Source organism: Pteropus vampyrus, unplaced genomic scaffold (genome assembly GCF_000151845.1).
Source record: "Pteropus vampyrus isolate Shadow unplaced genomic scaffold, Pvam_2.0 Scaffold4, whole genome shotgun sequence".
Taxonomy (NCBI): domain Eukaryota; kingdom Metazoa; phylum Chordata; class Mammalia; order Chiroptera; family Pteropodidae; genus Pteropus; species Pteropus vampyrus.
Genome location: NW_011888785.1, coordinates 12,688,595 through 12,703,282, shown reverse-complemented (window position 1 = coordinate 12,703,282; position 14,688 = coordinate 12,688,595). Strand labels below are relative to the sequence as shown.

The 14,688-nt window shown below is 36.8% G+C and overlaps 1 protein-coding gene across 4 annotated transcripts in view; it reads left to right on the top strand.

The window, feature by feature from the left end:
* The window catches only part of DYNC1I1 (dynein cytoplasmic 1 intermediate chain 1), a 258,394-nt gene that overhangs the window by 200,053 nt on the left and 43,653 nt on the right, over positions 1-14,688 (top strand). For all 4 annotated transcript variants that reach the window (XM_011363367.1, XM_011363348.1, XM_011363357.1 and 1 more), the window contains one exon: positions 3,290-3,434. In XM_011363367.1, coding sequence (XP_011361669.1) covers positions 3,290-3,434 — 145 coding nt within the window. The remainder of the gene's footprint in view (positions 1-3,289; positions 3,435-14,688) is intronic.

Genomic DNA, 14,688 nt, shown 5'->3' with positions numbered 1-14,688 from the left:
AAAATCTATATGAGGAATAAAGAAATGACAATATCCAAATAATATAGAGAAATGCCTAGGGCCCTTCCTCCCAGTCAGAGAGGCTGGAATATTATGAGATACACAAGCCACTCTGCAGTTTCCAGGTGATAAGAACTCTGCCTTGATTGAGAGATTGGCAAATGCCCTGTGGAAAACCATCAGGATAAAGTGGAATCCAATAATTTAGGCTGGATTGTAAAATTGCATGTAAGACTTAACAAGCGGCCTTGCATCATTTGAAAGCTTCACTGTGTTCACCTAGGTGCTTAATTTCTCTTTCACTTTAGTAGGTCTAATTAAATTGATTTTTCATCTCTTGTACTCATCCTAGGCCATTTAGATGTAATGAGGAACCACAAATTGTTCCAAGTTCGTACTCCAGTGTTTTTGTGATTTGTAGAAGTAAAAAGCATCCATGGCCCAACTCTGTGATTTTTCCATTCACGCAATGTGAGCTGTGATATTCCTACTGTTCTGCAAATAATAACAAGCAGTATTTTCCCTGATCACATGATTTAAAGGTGACCAGGAAGTTATGCCTCATAGTTCCAGGCCCATGGTCCTACTTCATAAAACTGGCTAAAACCATGCATTAAAGTCCTATCAAAGCATAAAAAGGTCTGATAAAGTTGTTCATTTATGCAAATATTCATTGCCCACCTACTTTGAGCAAAGTGCATTGCTAGATGCTGCCAGGCATGCAAACATCATTTATTTTTATTTTTATTTTTATTTTTTGGTTTTATTTGTTTGTTTGTTTGATTGTTTTTTAAGTTTATTGGGGTAACATTGGTTAATACAATTATATGATTTTCAGGTGTACATTATAACTTGACATCTATATATCCTATTGTGTGATTACCACCCAAAGTCCAGTTTCCTTAAACTACCATATATTTGATCCTCTTTACCCACTTCACCCTACCCCTATCCCCCTATATTTGATCCCCTTTACCCCACCAAACATCATTTAAACTCGGCTTCTAGCTTCAAAAAGCTACTGATGGTGGGAAAAGTAAACACTCAAATATCTTTAATACAAGTAGAATGTCATAAGTGGCGTGAGAACACAGAGTGCAGTGCTGCAAACATGGAGTCACACAGCTTTATGGAAACATTTATTACAAGCAATGGGGCATAGGTTCAATTGACTTAATCCAGGACCTTAATGATCTATGAAGGCTACAGAACATGTTCACTGATAACTTTCAGGTTTATTTGTTAGTTTCTGTGTAGCAAATAACTTTTACATAATGAATATTTTGTAAAATTATTTTGGCTATTGTCCTTTTCAGACATAATCAGAATATGCACTGTGGTTCGAAAGAAAGATATCTATGGTACATGCCACAAATCTTTATACAGCATGCTTGATTATGCTTTTACATTGGTTCATTCATCTGAAATATGAAATGCAGATCTTAGTAAAGTCGTAAAGTAGCAAGCATTTGGCTTTGTAGTAATTTTTTATGGGTCATATATGGCAACAGGGGGTGGTGGGGGGGATTTCTATTTTTCACCTAACGTAGAGAAGGTGCAAATCTACTTCCATAAATTAAACGAAGTCCTCATTTTGCACCCTATAAACCCTTTCAGGATGCTGTTAAGAGCAAGTGAAGTCTCACCAGGGGCCACTTCAAAGATCAGTTCCTCATGTTCATTAGAACAAATTTAAAGGATTATATGTAGAACTGCTGTTCGCACTTTTACTGGGCATAATTTCTGAGTGCCTGTTACACAGAACACACATTACAGTACTTTGCTCATGTTTTCAAATTTTGCTCAACACATTGACATTTTTTGGTGCTCTGGAAGCCCAAATGTTTCAATAACTTAGTTCATTTTTACTCTTAGTGACATAATATTTAGATTCTACAGTCCCTATGTACTTGTCATATTTATCACCTCACACAAATGGATTTTTTAATTATAGCATTTTGGTATATTTTCTGATTGGGTATGACTGTGTGCAAACTATTGTGTGATAATTGAGGGCTAGAAATAATCCCAGCTTAATTAAATAAGTGACATGTCTGTGGATAACTTTCAAAATATATGTCACTTTCTCAACTGTGCTTCTGCTAGAAAAAAAAGCATGTTTGTCTCTTCTCCTTTGTTGTTTCTTTAAACAAATATGTATTGAGCACTTACTACCTGCTACACGCTTGGCGACAAGAAAACAAGACATGAACCCTCATAAAGTTTAAAGTTAGTAGATTAGTAAATTTTTCTTCTGCTTTCATTTTCTCCATGTTACTTTTTTAGTTAGGCATAGTATTTTGTGGTGACAAGAGTTTCTACAAAGTATTACATTTTCAGGTATGTCAACCTAATTAAAGAAATTGCCTTGAAAGAATAAAGGTATGTGTACAAGAGTGTCTGGGTTTTATAGTCAATAGGCTCTGCAAAAGAAGTTAAAATGGAACATGTACAAAAATGTCATCACAATAATAGAATAGTCTTATTATAAGTATGAAACCTTCTGAGATCTAAGAATATACATTTTGTATCAAAATAGCTGCATCAATGATGATAGAATTTGAGGAACCCCTTAAAAACAATTAAATGATAAAATCTGATATTAAATTCTGAAGCTTAAAAAGATTATATTACCCCTTATTATATTTTATTAGATTTATTAGGGTGACATTGATTAATAAAATTTTGTAAGTTTCAAATTATATAATACATCATCTGTATATTCCTTTGTGTGTTCACCATTCAAGGTCAGATCTCCTTCTGTCACCATCTATTTGACCCTCTTTGCCCTTATCTACCTCCCTCTTGCCCCCGCTTCCTTCTGGTAACCACTAAACTATCGTCCATGTATCTGAGTTTTTTGTCTATTTGTCTTGTTCCTTTGTTGCTTTCAGTTTTATATCCCACATGTGAGTGAAATCATGAGGTCTCAACTTCTTCTGTCTCACTTAGTTCACTTAGTATGATAATCTCAAGCTCCATCCATGTTGTCACAAATGGCAGTAGTTCATCTTTTCTTATGGCTGGGTAATATTCCATTGTGTATATGTACCACATCTTCTTTACCCAATCATCTATCAAAAGATACATTGGTTGTTTTTTAATTATCAAAAATAGTCTAGCATTTTGTTTTTCTCTAGATAACTGTGAAAGTGGTCTCATTTTTGGTGGTGTATGGTGGTTGTTCTAAATTTGGAGAAGTAATTACACAGAGATGAAATTGTTATTTTAAAGCCATCATGACTTTGCAAAGTTCACTTAAATTCTGCTCATGTTGGTCTTCATGCAGCAAAGCAGGTATTGGTGAGGTCTTCGAAGGTCACCAAGGGCCAGTGACAGGAATTAACTGCCACATGGCAGTGGGCCCAATCGACTTTTCACACCTGTTTGTCACATCGTCGTTTGACTGGACCGTCAAACTGTGGACTACAAAGGTAAGAATACCTTGATTGAAATTTGCAGGTAATACATAGGCAAAGAGGACAATTTTTGTCCCTTGGAGGAGGTCATAGGGAATCTCAAGTCTCTTCCAGATGACCTGGCACTGGAATTTATATCACCTGCTGGTGAGCCCCATCTGCCTCAGAGCTAGTTAAAGTTCCCTTTCTTGGTCGATTTTGTTTATTTTTAAATATATAAGTAATACTTGAAAAATTTGAACACTTCTAATAGTGATAAAACTGATGTCTTCCTTAACCAACACTAACCCCACCTAGGACATCCCTTCATTGCCTAGCATCCCAGTCTTCAACCCAGAGGTAACCTCTGTTATCAGTTTAGTGTCGATAGTCTAGAGCTTTGTGGCATGCACTTACATACATATGTACCTGTGGAAATATATGACTTGGGACTTGGGGTTTTTGGTTTAGCAGTTTTTTTTTGGGGGGGGTGATGGTGGTGGAAGGATTAAGCTAGTAAAAGGCACTATATTATTTGTGTTTTCAAAGGTAATTCTGACTATGTTTGAGAGCAGGAAAAGGACAGAGCACTTAGAAGACAGGTGCAGTGCCCGTGCAGGGGAAGAATGACAATAGCCTAGACCAGTAGAGTGGGATAGAGAGAAGTAGACGGATTTGTGAACCGCTTAAGAGACACATTACTGATCGATTTGGTACAAGTAAGGTGAGAAAGGAAATCATCAGGAAAAGACCCAGGTTTCTTGTCCAGGGACATGGTAGCCAAGTTGAATGAGCTCCTGCTGGCCAAAGAATATCAGTAAGGACAATAGATTCATGAGTTCATAGTGATGCTGAAAAAATAAAAACTAATTCATTGGTCGTGTATAAAAACACTGGGGAAATCAACTCATTTGGAAAATCATTAAGTAATAGAAAGGATCAATTGATCATTTATGCTAGAAGAATCAAACATTTATTCTGCCTTTTCTGTATGATTTGAACTTCATGGATACTAAATAGGTGACCAGGGGGAGTTTTCTTTCACACAAATATTCCAGTTAATATAAGAAGAAGAAATGATGGGGTTTGAACATCATCATTTTGCATCCCCTAATGATCTCGGCCATGATTGTTGCTGATAACATAAAATCAGAAACAACCTTCATGACTATGGAAGTACATAATACCACTTTTGATTTGCCACCCAAATTGAAACTGAATCTTATCAATCCACCAGATCCCTGAATTTAGAGGCAATAAAAGATACAGATGCAAAATGTTAAATAATATCATAGGGATGGAATCAACCACATCTGGACTGCAGGGGATATTTATAGGACAGTTGATCATATTTCTACAAACAAAAAAAAATGTTTTTCAAGGGAAAAAAGAAATGGAGGTGGAAAGTATATATAAAAACAAAATTAATTGTAACAAAACTTAAGACGTTTCAACCAATCTTAAAATATGGATCCTATATAGCTCTGGATTCAAACAAACGACCAATTAAAAATATCAGAAACCTATTAGGGAAATGTGAATATTGACTGGATGTTTATGAATTATTATTTTTTGGTGCAATGATGATGTGATTATTTTAAGTGCATTTACTTTTGATGGATGCACACTGAAATATTTACAGAAGAACTTATATGCTGTCAGGGATTTGATTCAAAACAATAAATTGGGAAGGGGTGAGCCTGTGAATACAGATGAATAAGATTGGACATATACTGATAAATATCAAAGCCAGATATTGGTATTATTCTATTTCTGAATATTTTTGGAAATTTTCTGTAATGAAAAACAAAAGAGGAAGGAATGATCAATAGTAACAAATACTTCAGGAAAATAACATCAAGACGAAAATACAGCAGATCCTCCAATAACGTCATTTTTTTAAAGCAGAAACTTAACTCTTGTTTATATCAATTAGCCTATGGTAAAATTGGTTTCATTCTATGTCATTTCACTTAAAGTCACAGAACCTATGAACAACATTAAGTGAGGACTTACTGTATGTCTATGGTATTTAGCAACTCGAAGCCACTTGTACCCATGGCAAGTACTGTCTCATAAAAGTGTATCGAGGGTGGGACACAAATAACAATGGGTTAAGGGCTGAGTGGAAGACAAGGAAGCACTGAAGACAAATGGAGAAGTTTGGCTATGAGGAGAGGAAAATGAGAGGTAAAGAGAGGATTTTTTCCTTTTTTTATTCTTTCTTTTTTTATTTTAAGTGTATATTCCTTTGTGTGTTCACCATTCAAGGTCAGATCTCCTTCTGTCACCATCTATTTGACCCTCTTTGCCCTTATCTACCTCCCTCTTGCCCTCGCTTCCTTCTGGTAACCACTAAACTATCGTCCATGCGTCTGAGTTTTTTGTCTATTTGTCTTGTTCCTTTGTTGCTTTCAGTTTTATATCCCACATGTGAGTGAAATCATGAGGTCTCAACTTCTTCTGTCTCACTTAGTTCACTTAGTATGATAATCTCAAGCTCCATCCATGTTGTCACAAATGGCAGTAGTTCATCTTTTCTTATGGCTGGGTAATATTCCATTGTGTATATGTACCACATCTTCTTTACCCAATCATCTATCAAAAGATACATTGGTTGTTTTTTAATTATCAAAAATAGTCTAGCATTTTGTTTTTCTCTAGATAACTGTGAAAGTGGTCTCATTTTTGGTGGTGTATGGTGGTTGTTCTAAATTTGGAGAAGTAATTACACAGAGATGAAATTGTTATTTTAAAGCCATCATGACTTTGCAAAGTTCACTTAAATTCTGCTCATGTTGGTCTTCATGCAGCAAAGCAGGTATTGGTGAGGTCTTCGAAGGTCACCAAGGGCCAGTGACAGGAATTAACTGCCACATGGCAGTGGGCCCAATCGACTTTTCACACCTGTTTGTCACATCGTCGTTTGACTGGACCGTCAAACTGTGGACTACAAAGGTAAGAATACCTTGATTGAAATTTGCAGGTAATACATAGGCAAAGAGGACAATTTTTGTCCCTTGGAGGAGGTCATAGGGAATCTCAAGTCTCTTCCAGATGACCTGGCACTGGAATTTATATCACCTGCTGGTGAGCCCCATCTGCCTCAGAGCTAGTTAAAGTTCCCTTTCTTGGTCGATTTTGTTTATTTTTAAATATATAAGTAATACTTGAAAAATTTGAACACTTCTAATAGTGATAAAACTGATGTCTTCCTTAACCAACACTAACCCCACCTAGGACATCCCTTCATTGCCTAGCATCCCAGTCTTCAACCCAGAGGTAACCTCTGTTATCAGTTTAGTGTCGATAGTCTAGAGCTTTGTGACATGCACTTACATACATATGTACCTGTGGAAATATATGACTTGGGACTTGGGGTTTTTGGTTTAGCAGTTTTTTTTTGGGGGGGTGGTGGTGGAAGGATTAAGCTAGTAAAAGGCACTATATTATTTGTGTTTTCAAAGGTAATTCTGACTATGTTTGAGAGCAGGAAAAGGACAGAGCACTTAGAAGACAGGTGCAGTGCCCGTGCAGGGGAAGAATGACAATAGCCTAGACCAGTAGAGTGGGATAGAGAGAAGTAGACGGATTTGTGAACCGCTTAAGAGACACATTACTGATCGATTTGGTACAAGTAAGGTGAGAAAGGAAATCATCAGGAAAAGACCCAGGTTTCTTGTCCAGGGACATGGTAGCCAAGTTGAATGAGCTCCTGCTGGCCAAAGAATATCAGTAAGGACAATAGATTCATGAGTTCATAGTGATGCTGAAAAAATAAAAACTAATTCATTGGTCGTGTATAAAAACACTGGGGAAATCAACTCATTTGGAAAATCATTAAGTAATAGAAAGGATCAATTGATCATTTATGCTAGAAGAATCAAACATTTATTCTGCCTTTTCTGTATGATTTGAACTTCATGGATACTAAATAGGTGACCAGGGGGAGTTTTCTTTCACACAAATATTCCAGTTAATATAAGAAGAAGAAATGATGGGGTTTGAACATCATCATTTTGCATCCCCTAATGATCTCGGCCATGATTGTTGCTGATAACATAAAATCAGAAACAACCTTCATGACTATGGAAGTACATAATACCACTTTTGATTTGCCACCCAAATTGAAACTGAATCTTATCAATCCACCAGATCCCTGAATTTAGAGGCAATAAAAGATACAGATGCAAAATGTTAAATAATATCATAGGGATGGAATCAACCACATCTGGACTGCAGGGGATATTTATAGGACAGTTGATCATATTTCTGCAAACAAAAAAAAAATGTTTTTCAAGGGAAAAAAGAAATGGAGGTGGAAAGTATATATAAAAACAAAATTAATTGTAACAAAACTTAAGACGTTTCAACCAATCTTAAAATATGGATCCTATATAGCTCTGGATTCAAACAAACGACCAATTAAAAATATCAGAAACCTATTAGGGAAATGTGAATATTGACTGGATGTTTATGAATTATTATTTTTTGGTGCAATGATGATGTGATTATTTTAAGTGCATTTACTTTTGATGGATGCACACTGAAATATTTACAGAAGAACTTATATGCTGTCAGGGATTTGATTCAAAACAATAAATTGGGAAGGGGTGAGCCTGTGAATACAGATGAATAAGATTGGACATATAGTGATAAATATCAAAGCCAGATATTGGTATTATTCTATTTCTGAATATTTTTGGAAATTTTCTGTAATGAAAAACAAAAGAGGAAGGAATGATCAATAGTAACAAATACTTCAGGAAAATAACATCAAGACGAAAATACAGCAGATCCTCCAATAACGTCATTTTTTTAAAGCAGAAACTTAACTCTTGTTTATATCAATTAGCCTATGGTAAAATTGGTTTCATTCTATGTCATTTCACTTAAAGTCACAGAACCTATGAACAACATTAAGTGAGGACTTACTGTATGTCTATGGTATTTAGCAACTCAAAGCCACTTGTACCCATGGCAAGTACTGTCTCATAAAAGTGTATCGAGGGTGGGACACAAATAACAATGGGTTAAGGGCTGAGTGGAAGACAAGGAAGCACTGAAGACAAATGGAGAAGTTTGGCTATGAGGAGAGGAAAATGGGAGGTAAAGAGAGGATTTTTTCCTTTTTTTTATTCTTTCTTTTTTTATTTTAAGGTGATAGAGACTGTCAAAGATGTTGTTGTGGTGGAAGAGCCATTAAAAGAAAAGAGGAGAAAATCTAAAAGTGTAAGGCTGAGAAAGGGCCCTAAAATGCTGGAGTGAATAGGATGCATAGCGTGGGCAGGGAGGTGAATTTTAGATTTGGACAGTGATGTCTCTTGTGTTGTCATGAAAGGGAGAATGAGGGCAAATATATGTAAGTGTGTAGGTTTGGTGAATGGAAGCAGAGAGGACTCTCATATGATTCTGTTTTCTCAATGAAGTGGGAGCTGAAATATTCAGGTGAGTGGGAAGTAGAGGTACGAAGGGAGCAAGTTTCAGCTGGTCACAGAAGAGAAGAGGAAAGACTGGTTATGGAGACAAAGACTCTGGGCCGTGTGGAGGACCCAGCTGAGTTGAAGACCAAGATGTTTTAGTGGCATCAGTCTTCAGGGCTGACTTCCTCCAAGACAGCTGAGCAGCACTGAAATGGACATGGATGAGGGAGACAGTTAGATGGATCTGGGGCCGGAGCTTTATGAGAATACCATGGAAGGACAACAGGATGTGGGATTTGGAGATATAGACGAGAGCGTTTGGTGTTAGAGACTAGGGATTCTAAGCTGGAACAGAAAGGAAAAGAAAATGGGAGAAAGTAAGGGAGCAAGGGATTGGAACCCCCTATCAGAGAACAGGTATGAAGGAAATAATTGAGTATGAGAATTGGTAAAATGAGATAGTTATTTAAAAATGGATGTTTGGACTTAGCGTTTCACAACTGAAATAATTTCCAGTGATTTATAAAAGAAAAGTTGAGGATGTGGTCATGTCTGTATCTGATATGCTCAGTGAAAAAGTGGGAAACCGGGATTGGGAACACAGATTTCTGTGAGCCCAAAGCCCGTATTCCACCCCGGCACACTAAGCCTCGACACAGGAAATCCAGTTATAAGGCTAGTTCAATCATCCAGGTGAGAGCCAGAGTTTTGGCAATGGCAAGGTACAGTGAGTTTATGCAGGAGAAAACAGGTCCGAGAGAGAAAGTCAAGCAGTGATCTACTGACTCGATTTGGGAGGAGATTCAATGACAATTCTGATATTTCTGCCTTAGGCATGTGAGTGAAAGGCTGGAGGTACCAATGACTGAAACAGGAAATAAGGGAGGAGGAGGAATAGACTAGGGTTGCCACTAGAAAACAAGCAGTCGGTTGGGCATAGTCCAACTGAGATGTCTGGAAAATCTAAAAGATAATTGAAAAAATTGGAGATCAGGAACAAGAGTGGAATTAAAAAGATAGTTATGAAAGTGATCAGCATATATAGTTAGTCATGTATCCAAGAGAGAAAATTATGAGTAGAATGTGAAATGAAGAGGACAAGGGTGCAGCCTTGAAGCTGTCGATGCTGCAAGATGAGACAGAATCCACAGATGGAAAAGGCAAGAAGAGGGTGGCACTCACCACGGTGAGAGCAATTTCAGTGGAGCAATGGAGACAGATTGTGGTCATTGCAGGGTGAGGAGGGAAGACAGTGCACATAGGAAATATAGACTACTCTCTTAGACATTCAGCTATGAACTAAAGGAGATAGAGCGGTGGCTGGCCAGTTAAGCTGGGCCAAGGACGGATTTGGTTATTATACTTTTTGAGAGACTTGAGCATGTTGGTGGCCTGAAGAGAAGCAGCCAATGAAAAGTGTAGATGATAGTAAGTGGTTTGAAAAATTGAGAAAGGTGATGTCAGATGCCTATGTAAGGATGGGGTGAGAAGTAGGGGCAGGACACCAATTAGACTGGAAAAAAATGCTTATGGATAGGTTTAGCTATATGGAAGTGGAAGGGGAAGCAGAGAATGAGAGAAGGTTTCTATTTTCTTGGTGAAGTCAGAGGCATGCTTATCTGCCCGCAATGAGGAGAACTGAGATGTGGTAGGGAGAAGAGAAAGGTTTAGACCAGGTCCTGTAAGATGTGACAGGGCCCTGACTCCATAGGATGTCTGAACATCACAAACTTGAGGACCACCTGGGGCTTAATATCAAAGATGCATTTCATGAGTGCTAATTTAAGTTTTGTAAGAGCACTAGGAATTGCATAAAATTACCATTGTTGAATCTCTTAGGTCTTCAGAAACCACCTGAATCTGACATTCAAAGTTGTCCACAACCTGTCCCCAACTGACTATAGCAGGCCTATAAATCCAGATGTAGGAGATATATCATTTCTCTACAATTCTAAAATAAAGAATTCTCAAAGTGTGCCCTTTGATTGTCATGGGCAGCATTACCCAGGACTAATTAGAAATGCAAATGATCGGGGCCCCATTCCAGATCTTCTGCATCAAAAACTCTGGGGATGAGGCCTGGCAATCTGTGTTTTGACAAGTAGTCCAAGTATTCTGATGCTGCTAAAGTTTGAACAGCTGTGCTGCAAACCAGCGTGAAGTTTTATTTCAAATTCCTCATCCTATAGAGCTACTGGGACAGATAGGTGAGTTTGAGGGGGTCACTCCTTTCTCTTCAGGGTTGTGTTTGGAAACCAGGAAGCTATTTCAGGGTTCAGGCAGGAGAATAAAAACCAATGTCTCACCCCCCAACCAGGTTTCCTGATATAATTAATACCCTACTTGTTCTGGCCAGGGGCTTGTACTGTGAATACATCTGAAACCCCAAATTTATCATGACCTTTCGTGGTGATGTGCTGGGAGCAACAGTTACACTTGATACTCCTGACACCATTGCCCAGAGTCTTTCTCCTCTTCTTAATCTGAACATGCATTAAATTTAAAGGAAACGGTATCAACATTTCTTAAAATTTCTAATCACTTTTGTAAGACTATGACTGAAAATAACCTTCTTTATGTTAACAAAAGGGCAAAGTGAAAATACAAATATTATTTTGGATATAGTGGAAATCAAGGCTTTAGATTTTTTTCTAGTCTTGTTGACAATGAGGATTTTTAGATAGGTATAGAGCAGAGGGAATAATAAGATAAGTAATTATTTTTCAGTCCCTCCTGACAATAATAATTACCTTAGTTATCTTCATTTTAAACTCATTGGGTAACTTGGAGTCATTTGATCATTTAAGCAAAGGTGAAGTTTATGGTGGAGCCATACTAGACAATTGAGTTAGTGATATCTTCACACTTAAGAAGAATATGTTTTAGTCAGTGTGGGCTTCTGTAACAAAATCCCACACTGGGTGGCTTATAAACAACATAAATTTATTTCTTGAAATTCCGGAGGCTGGGAAGCCCAATATCAAAATGCCAGCATGGTCACGTTCTGGTGAGAGCCCTCTTCCTGGTTCATAGCAGATACCTTCTTGCTGTGTCCTCACGCTGTGCAAGGTGCTAGGGATCCCCGTGGGGTCTCGTCTATAAGACATTAATTCCATTCATGAAGGCTCCTCCCTCATGACTTAATCACATTCCAAAGGCCCCCACCTCCTGAAACTATCACATTGGGATTAGGATTTCAACATAAGAATTTTGGGAGGACATAAATATTCAAACCATAGCAGATTGCAAATTAAATAATGTAAGGAAGAGTCCTTCGAATTGTGGATAGTTGATGCTACGAAATAAGACTTTAAACGAGTGAGAAGTCAAATTTTAAAAATGACTTCGATATGATACTTTGTGCATAAAAATAAGTATAGCTTAAAAAGATAACCAAAAAAGTTGAAAGGCAAACCAACAGGAAAATTTAGCAATACAGACATGCATTTTGTGCATTCTCCTGACCAAGAATTTGTATTTCTAAAATAAAGCTAAAATATTAGGAAAGAAAATCTGTATTCTCGGAGAGAACGTTATGCTGGAATTAGCACACGGAGTGAAATGAATCAAATCTAAAAGCCTGTAGCCAAGTCCATATCCATTCACTTTGCATAAGTAATGTGATTGCAAAGAGACAATAGCTTCACACACTTTTAGGAAGAGAAAAGCTATGATTTTAAAGATAGCTAAAAAATGAAATTTCTCTACACAGGATTTTAGAAATATTGCTGTAAAATAGAAAAAGTATATTTGGAAAAAATACAATCATTGTCAATTCTCTTTGTGACTTGAAAACTTAATATTGCCATTAAATTTATATATGGTTTTATTTAAATTTTCATGAAGACTGGGTAGGTTGAATTGGGAAAGGCTAAAGGAAGAACATAATACTGCATATTTTTGGAGGTTTGGGTTTCTAAATAGTCCCCAAAGAGTGGTTTAGTTCTTGAATAGCAAATAGTCACACTGATTACAGGTGAAAAATTAACCTACCTAATAATATTCTATAATAATATTATAGAATCTTAAAATAGAATTTTAAAATGATTCTTTCTGGTTTCATTAGTTTCATTAGTTGACTTAATAAGAGAAAATAAGTAGTTGCATATTAGTGACAGAGGCAGATTGTTTTTATTTTTATTTTGTCAGAAATTTAACGCAATATTATTAAAGGCATACTTTTTTTTAAGAATAGCAATGCAACCATTTTTGATAGTGAGAGAAACTTTGTTTATCACCTTAATTATCAACATATTTTAACTTTTTTTAATCACCTTAATTATCAACATATTTAACTTTTTAAACTATATGACCCTTGCCACAGTGGATAGAGTGAAAATATGATCATGTATAGAAATTAGTATTGCTATAGTTGGTTAGCTTATAGGCAATATAACAGGAGGGTCCAAATGAATAGCAAAACAATCAGTTGTGTGCTGATTAGGGTGTAGGGAAGGGATGGGCATGGAAGATATTTGTAGGTCCTCTGCCTATCCACATGATGGCCTCCCATGGGAGATCTTCCCATGTGAATTCCCACATTAAGCATCATCTCTCTCTTTTCTCTGTATGCCCAGCTTCCCCTTCCCTCCAACATATTGAAGACAAAACACAGCACCTTGTCACCTCTTTTCCATCCTGTTTCATCTTCTGCCTTTTCCCACCAAACAGCAGTTTTACTTCCTCCAACCTGTCTTTATCCCAGTGATCACCACTAAACCTGCTTTCTCAAAAGTTGCCCTGATCTCCTACTTCCAAGGTCATTTTGCCATTTTCATTTCACGACTTTGCTGTTTCAATAATATTGATTAGCATCTGAGCACATTCTTCTTTCAATATATCAATGAAGCTCTAATTTTAAGAGAACAGTAAAAAGCTGCATGCTTAAAAGTTTATCCTTGATGCTCTTTTAAAAAATATTTTAAAATGCACTGCCTGAATAAATTCTATTGAGTACCAGTTCTTACCTTTACTATATATCTTAGCACATTAAATTTCCCATCCATCAAGAAATGCTGGAGTTGATGCTTAGAAATAAAGTATGAACTCTTGGCTGGATGAAAACATTCATTATTCCACTCAGCTTTTCTGTTTGCTGAGGTTTTGGATAATTTTTTTTTTCCTCTACTGTAGCTTAGCTTAGTGGCTAGACAAGTTATGAGTCTTTGGGCTTTTTATCGTTGCATCCAGTTTGGAAAGTTTCAGTGGATTCCAGTTAAACATTGGGTTAATATTTATTTTGGTCCTGATACAGCTTCACAAGCATCAACGTTCTTGATACTGTTTATGTATTTGCCAACTCAGTCCCTTCCTTTAGACTTCAAAGGACTTGTGTTTCTTCTGCTCATATTGATAATATTCTGCAAATCCTTTCTGTACTAGACCTTTGGGGTCCTATAATTCCATTCCTTTATGTTGACTGGTCAGGTATATGGCCTGATTTAACCCATCGGTCAGTATTTGATGTGGATCCTGGACAGCACCCTAGGGTGCTATCATCCAAGAACCTTTCAGGACACACATTTGATTGATGGAAATCACTGACTTCCTCTAAATGTATCTTGACATTGTATAATCTGTCTTAGCAGTCAACATACATCTCAGTCCTCTAATCTTTTAACAAAACAGTGAATCTGATAAAATTTTCTAAGTGATCGAGGGTGGTGACTTGGCACAAATTAGAAAGATAATCTTCAATTTTCAAGCAACTACTGTGAAATCAATAAATAATTATTATCATTTCAGTTTTCTATCCTCTGCCAAGTTTAAAATATAAAATGGCTATCTTCGCTGATTTTTTTCCCTCTTAGCTACTAGAAAGGAATATAATTTGAGTTTTTTATAAATAAAAGAAACGAGAAAATTTT